We start from the raw sequence: 7,500 nt of genomic DNA, 5'->3' as shown, positions 1-7,500 counted from the left end.
TTTAACTCATGAGCTTCAGTTGCTCATGGTTCAACCTATTGATGAGTAGAGCTCCTGTATAAGAAATCACTGTTGGTGAGTTGTCTGTTGGTGAGTTGTGCTGGCAGTGATGCTCTTTTTGGGGGAATTTCCCCTTCTTTGAGTTGGTGCAGCCATGGGGTTGGGGTTAGTAAACCTAAGTTTGGTGGTGTGGGGGGCTTTTTGATGAATGCAGTTTGGAAAATCCAATCTTGGGTGCATTTGCTTTCATTCACTCATAGTGGAAGGATTTTGGATTGTATGCTGATGATAGCAGTTCTTTGTAGAATTCAGGTGATGTTTCACTAAAAGTAATGACTTCAGCATTTATAGCAATCTGTGTAACTTTTCAGGATACTAAAATGTACAAGAGGGATTGGGATCAATATGCACAGTAAATTTACGGAGAGGTAAAAACATTTTAGAAGTTTTAAGTTGTTTTTACAGAATGATTACCTCAAAAGAAGTCACAAAAATGAAATGTCAGAGTATCTAAAACCTTACTGGAAAGTGTCACATAAGGTAGTGGTGAACAATAGAGAGCAGATCACATTTAAGAGTATGGTGATTTGATCTGGACATACAGTATGTGTCCAAAGTGTTAGTAATTGAAAACAGATGAAAAGATTAGTTTTGACTCTCTTCCTATCAGCTTATATATATGTTTATATTCATTCTTTAAAGAAGCAGAGAATATGTTATGAATGTACTGTAAGAGAGTTATGACACAAACCATTTCATATAACCAGCAGGGTAGACTGGCACGTCACAATGATTCCCTTACAATGTGCAACAGAGAGTAAGGTTTATACGAACTAGTTTGCAACACTGCATTACAGAAAGAAGAAGAGTGAAGAAAATCTGTAGCATATATGCTTTCACTGATTATCCTTGTGTTCCTGCTTCCTAAACACTTTTATATATGAAAATTATGACTGATGGTCCATGGGCATGTGCTTCCACACTTCCAAAGAATGATGATCTGAGTTGGTGGTCACTTAGGTGGATGCAAACGGTACCATGGCATCTCTTAAAAAGAGTAGGGGAACTTCTTGGATTCCCTGGTCAAATTTCCTTTAGCACTATAAATATAACCATGGGTGTCCACCATAAAGAAGACATTAGTCTACATGAACTAACCCTCTCAACTAAAGGATACATTAAAAAAATAACAAGTGTTTGTTAAAGTGAACAGCTATAACTGAGTTAGGAAAATGATGAGGAATATAAGAAATTACATAAATGGAAAAATAAAAAGTATGTTAATATGATATTGCATTGGCATTTCCCATGCAAATAATGTGAAATATGATTCCTCTCCATACACATTGAATAGATAGTTTGTTTAATTCAAAATCATTTTTTATAATTTTAGGCTTCATATTTTATATATTATTACTTAGACATAGTACATTTTTATTTTGTTTCTTGTTCCAGACAAAATGATTGGCCGGAAAGCAAAGAAGACGCAAGCAACTATTACGATTTTGAATTTAGTTAGAAAAAACATGGCTAATCCCAGAACCCTGACACCGTGTCTCTGGATTGTACAAATGTTTGCTGGCAGTGGTAAGTAAATATTATTAATTATTTTAATTGTTCCTTTGCAAGCCCATATCATGCCTATTGCTCAGATAAATTGAGATTGAGATAAAAATTGAAAGAGATCATTCCAAATAAATAAAGTTGTGGAATACAAAATGTTTATTTATGTGTCTGTTTATTTATTTGTGACCAGGAAAGTCTTAGAGTATTTTTAGAGGAGTCCCAGGAGGATAAGCTCCAAGACATGTCAAATATATGAATGCAATATGCACTGGATATTCATATCAGATCCATTTGTCCATACTCTACCCCTTTTCCCAATTTTGCGCATAGGGTCAGGGTGTCACTTCAACAGTGACAGTCATCTAGAGCCAAGGTTTGCACCACCAGGTGGCGAGCTTTTCTGCAGTAACATATCAGATAACATATATCGTATGTATTTATTACACAAAATCATACCTTTCAACCTCTTAGAGCAAGAAATCTGGACAAAGCCATAAATAACGAGGGAGAAAGGCCCACAAATAGGGAACATTTTTGAATATTGCTCCTAGAAACTTAGAAAGCTGATAGAAGAACAGGTTTTGTAACTAACGTGAATTAGTCTGAAGGCTATGAAGTCTGAAAATTAAATGTCTATCATTATTTTCTGATTTCCATCTTCAATAATTTGACAATGATTTGGTAGAAAACCACAACTTTTTGAAACACAGACCCAAAACATGAGGCAAAAATCTGGATATTCTGCGAAAATCTGTGCAGTTGAGAGGTATGCATAAAATTTAACAAAATCATTTACAGACAGGTCTAAGTACCATGAAAATTCATTTATATTCTTTAAAAAATGCAAGGTATATGTGCATGTAGATTATACTTACTCTGACATTTACATTTTATATCGATGAATATATAAAGCAAAACATACTTCAAAGAAAGATATTTGCACTGAATTTTAATTATAGATCTTTTGGTATCCATAGATATGTTATATACAAATACATCATTGTACAAAGACAAATTAGTGTCAGTCAAGTGAGCTGGGTATCCTACAGTGCTTAATGCACTAGGTAACTAAACTACAATATTCACAGCAGGAAAGAGAAATGAGATATAGATGAGGTTGAGCTAAGATGTTGTTTATGAGTAAGTAAACAATTTACTTCATGAGAATTCTTACAAAGCAGACATTACTATTGTGCAAGAAGCCCAGAATTTACAGATACAATATATTGAAAAAGATTGAGAGAAATTAGAGGAAAGAACTGTTAAAAGTTTGAAATGCAAATTTGTGTTCATTAATATAACAGATCCATGAGAAATTTTATATGGACCAATAAACTTTGGGCCGTTTGGAAAGAGAAGTGAAATATGAAGTGCAAAAATATAAAGAACAAAACCTAGAAATTTTTGAAAGGTATAAAAAAAGACACATGGACATGGGAAAGAAAAAGATATAGAATAAAAAATGAATTGAGTAACGTAGTAGTTTAATCACAAGAACAAAGCTTTCAGGTTAAAAACCCTTCATCAGTATTAACTCAATATACCTACTAAAAGCAATTTATATAAACCACAATTAAATCACAGCCAATAGAATTCATCACATATTATTAATGGAATACCACATTTTTAAAAAACATATATATATATATATATATAATATATATATATATATATATATATATATATATATATATATATATATATAAATATATAAAAACATTGCATAAGCTCTGATATATAATAAAATAATTATATGAACAATTAATGTAAACAAGTCTACCTTTGTTTTAAAACAGGTTTCAATTATATCATTGGATTTAAGCCAGGTAACTTATCTGCAGATAGAAGGAGTATCCATTTATATTCACTCAACTCTAGTTTGGTATTTATATCCCCCCATCTGTTATTCTTAGTTACAATTCCAATAACCTTAAATGTAAAACTATGCTCCAAGTTATTCTCATTTATATGCTTTGCTAAGGCATTTGTCAGAACCTTCTGCCTGATATCAGAGTTATGTTCAATTATTCTATCTTTAAGTCTTCTATTTGACTTACCTACATAGAAACACTTACATTGTTTACACATAGCCAGATATACAATATTAATACTGTTGCAAGTTGCAGCACATCTAAATTCAGTTGATGTATCAAAGTAATTCACATCTTTATCAATATAAGTGCAGCAACAACAATTATAACACAGGAAGGTACCATATTTTTTTTCCCTTAGTCAAATTCATGTTCCCCTTTATATCTTTATAACATAATTGTTGTTTTAAGTTTATGCTATTTCTATATGCAAACCTAGGTATAAAGTCAATGAAACAACAATTATGATATAAAGATATAAAGGGGAACATGAATTCGACTAAGGCAAAAAATATGGTACCTTCCCATGTTATAATTGTTGCTGCTGCACTTATATTGATAAAGATGTAAATAATTAATAATATTAATATTGTATATCTGGCTACGTGTAAACAATGTAAGTGTTTCTATGTAGGTAAGTCAAATAGAAGACTTAAAGATAGAATAATTGAACATAACTCTGATATCAGGCAGAAGGTTCTGACAAATGCCTTAGCAAAGCATATAAATGAGACTAACTTGAAGCATAGTTTTACATTTAAGGTTATTGGAATTGTAACTAAGAATAACAGATGGGGGGACATAAATACCAAACTAGAGTTGAGTGAATATAAATGGATACTCCTTCTATCTGCAGATAAATTATCTGGCTAAAATCAAATGATATTATTGAAACCTGTTTTAAAACAAAGACAGAATTGTTTACATTAATTTTTCATATAATTATTTTATTATATATCAGAGTTTATGTGATGTTTTTATATGTTTTTTTAATATTTTTTATATGTTTTTTTAAAAATGTGGTATTCCTTTAATAATATGTGATGAATTCTATTGGCTGTGATTTAATTGTGGTTTATATAAATTGCTATTAGTAGGTATATTGAGCTAATACTGATGAAGGGTTTTTAACCTGAAAGCTTTGTTCTTGTGATTAAACTACTATGTTACTCAGTTTGTTTTTTATTTGTTGCATTTTTGTTCAAGCTATGTTTCACTTAAATCCATGATTGATTTGTTTGTAAAGAAAAAGAGATCTAATATGGTGCAATACTTATGCAAAGAAGAAAGCCAATCTAATCAGTACAAAAAAGCAGCTCCAAAGATATTTGAAGAGAGATACAGACAAAGGCACAAATATATGAACATTTTCACAATACATAAATAGGAAAACAAAGGTGGAGTAGAAAATAGGATTAGTAATGAAGATGTCAAAGAAACAGAAACTAAAGTTATGGGTTACTTGCAAAATGAAGGAATTAGTATAGAAAATCCAACTCTGGTAATGTCACAACATGATAGAACAATGTTGTGTCTTTCGGCTTTTTCCCGGTTAGGGGTCGCCACAGCGGAACTCCGGTCCGCTAATGATTGGTAGTTGATTTTTACTTGCCGAGTAACATGATAGAACAATGAGTCCCCTAATTAAGGAGAAAAAACATCTGATCAGTTGCCACCCAAATCCTCATGTCTTCAGACGTTGTGCTAATGACTTGCTCCCTGACCAAAATATCTGCAAGCATTTCACATCTGGTAATTTTAAATCCACTCACCCATTTGTGAAAACAACTGCTGATTTCTGCTATATATTTTATCATACTTTAGCTATCTTTCTCTTGTATTTTCTAAACATTTTCTATGCAGTTCTGGAGTTAACTGATAACAAACAAGAAAACTTTCTTTATCTCTGAAATAATTTAAACAGTCAACATCAGTGAAATTTGCAAGCGGGTTAAAAACCTCACCCACTGCCCTTGGCCATCTTGATGTTGAATACACAGCTTTGCAAAAGCCCTTAAAATAGAATCAAAGTTGTCATCCTCCTTATATTTAGAGAAAAATTGGCTGCTGATCTGGAGTACATGGGTGGGACTTTCTTCTCCCTGTAACTCACATGCTTCTGGCATACAAAGGTCACCACTTTTTGTTTTGGCATTGCTTTTCACTTTCCTCTGCTTTCATTTGTCTCATTCGTTCAAATGCCATGAGTTCTCTGCATTTAGTTTCTAGTAGTAGTCACTAATTTCACCTTGGCTGCAAAGTCGTCCTGCGATGGAACTGACTGCTCTTGCTCAGTCCTCTGCAGATTATCTCCATATATACACATAGCTACCACCATCTCCCCTACACATAGCTACCACCATCTCCCCTCAGGTCATATCCACCTGCTGCACTCATCTGCTTTGCACTCCCCTGTCTGCTGATCTACTGAAATTTTAGCAAATTTCCCAACAGATCTCATTTTCTGTCTGCACCTAACTATGCCGACCATAAAATAAAATAACTGCTGTACACAACCAGATGTCTGTGTATTTTACCTTGTGGCTGAGACAGTGAAAACACAGTATTGGTAACAAAACAGTTTCAAACTGAATAACTCCAGTTCTGGTTTCTTCAGCACTTGTAAGCATTTGTTAAGAGCCAGTGGTAATGTTGCTATGAAATAATAAAATTATGCTGGCACCACTCCACCAGAATTGAGGTACCAGGGTTACCACTACCGCAAAAACTGTAGAATGGGGTGGTACCACTGTCTTCACAAAGGGTGAAGTAATAACAAGCAAGTGCATACACACGTCTGTTTTGATAGTTAATCCAAAAAATAAAATCTTGACACCATGAGCATAGAGGAAATATGCACTGCTGTTCTGCCTGTGTATGATTCTCCGACTTCCATACTCAAATTAGACTAGTCAGCTAAAGCAGTCTGAAAGATTCAAATTCATGTGTCCTACAGTATGTTATCACTCTGTGCAAACAATGACTAGCCTCTTCTCAGCTAAGCAACAGTGCATAAACAAACATGTATTGAGTAAATACCAGCTGCAATAACTTAAAAGCAAATAAATTAATTTTATTTAAATACAGAGTAAAATACACGCAGGTTGGCACACAATGAAAATTAAAATAGAAAGTAGTAGACATTGATAGAATGCATACAGAAAAAATACAGATGTTTAAAGTGCTTGACTACCTTGTTGCAAGAACACTGTACCTTAAAAAAGTGGCAAACTTTCACAGATAGGACAATTCCACAGGAAAGTCAAAATCAACTATATTCCTTTTTTTTTCTCTCAGTAATATTACTGTGCTACACAATTATACAGCTAACATCCTTTGCCTGTTCCAGTGTCTTCTGACCTCTTCTTTGTTACAGAGGCATGTTATAAACCAGCTACCATGACACTTAACACCACAGTTATCAGAGTTGGTGACAGGACCTTCACATCTGTTTTTTCTTGAGTTGAATCCTAGCTGAGTCTTTCAAAGCTCCAGTAGCCATTATATTACACTGCTGTTTTAGCCATGTTTACTACATTAGAAGAAGGTGCCATCCTGTCTCAGGATCTGACTCGTCTCTCTCTCTCTCTCTCTCTCCTTTGCCATTTGGACAAAGAAAACAAATCTCCCTATTTACCAAAGTACTATGCAGTGCAGATAAACATGCCAACATATAAAAAAGATGAAAAAAGAATAATTAATGACTTTTCCAGTAGTCATGTTGAAAACTGCCAAGTAATTTATTGCCTTTTTGTACTCTTTTAACTGAGTGACAACTTACTTTTTATAAATTTTGGACCCAGGAGAATGGAATGCTATTGGATGACAATTTTAATAAATGTCTTATTCCCTTTTCTGAATATTAGTATAGAGCAGTATCATTCCAAATATTATGAATTAGTTAAATTATAAAGAAACTTTGAATAAATGTGTTATAAACCACATTAAATTGTTAACTGCTTTTGATAAAATTATGATCTGCTATACCATATACACAAAATTGCCCTAGTGGATCTATACATTATACCATGACAGAAAAAAGTAAAATGGAAAAAAGAAACAG

The 7,500-nt window shown here is 33.1% G+C and overlaps 1 protein-coding gene across 1 annotated transcript in view; it reads left to right on the top strand.

The window, feature by feature from the left end:
* AGBL1 (AGBL carboxypeptidase 1) overlaps positions 1-7,500 on the top strand; it is a 4,745,443-nt gene that overhangs the window by 480,118 nt on the left and 4,257,825 nt on the right. The window contains exon 4 of the mRNA XM_044078361.1: positions 1,456-1,587. Within this exon, the coding sequence (XP_043934296.1) occupies positions 1,456-1,587 (132 nt within the window). The remainder of the gene's footprint in view (positions 1-1,455; positions 1,588-7,500) is intronic.

The sequence above is a fragment of the Protopterus annectens genome, chromosome 7.part0 (assembly GCF_019279795.1).
Source record: "Protopterus annectens isolate FY-2018-M chromosome 7.part0, PAN1.0, whole genome shotgun sequence".
In the NCBI taxonomy this organism is placed as follows: Eukaryota; Metazoa; Chordata; order Ceratodontiformes; family Protopteridae; genus Protopterus; species Protopterus annectens.
The sequence above is the reverse complement of the archived record's forward strand: the minus strand, read 5'-3'. Positions and strand labels throughout refer to the sequence as shown.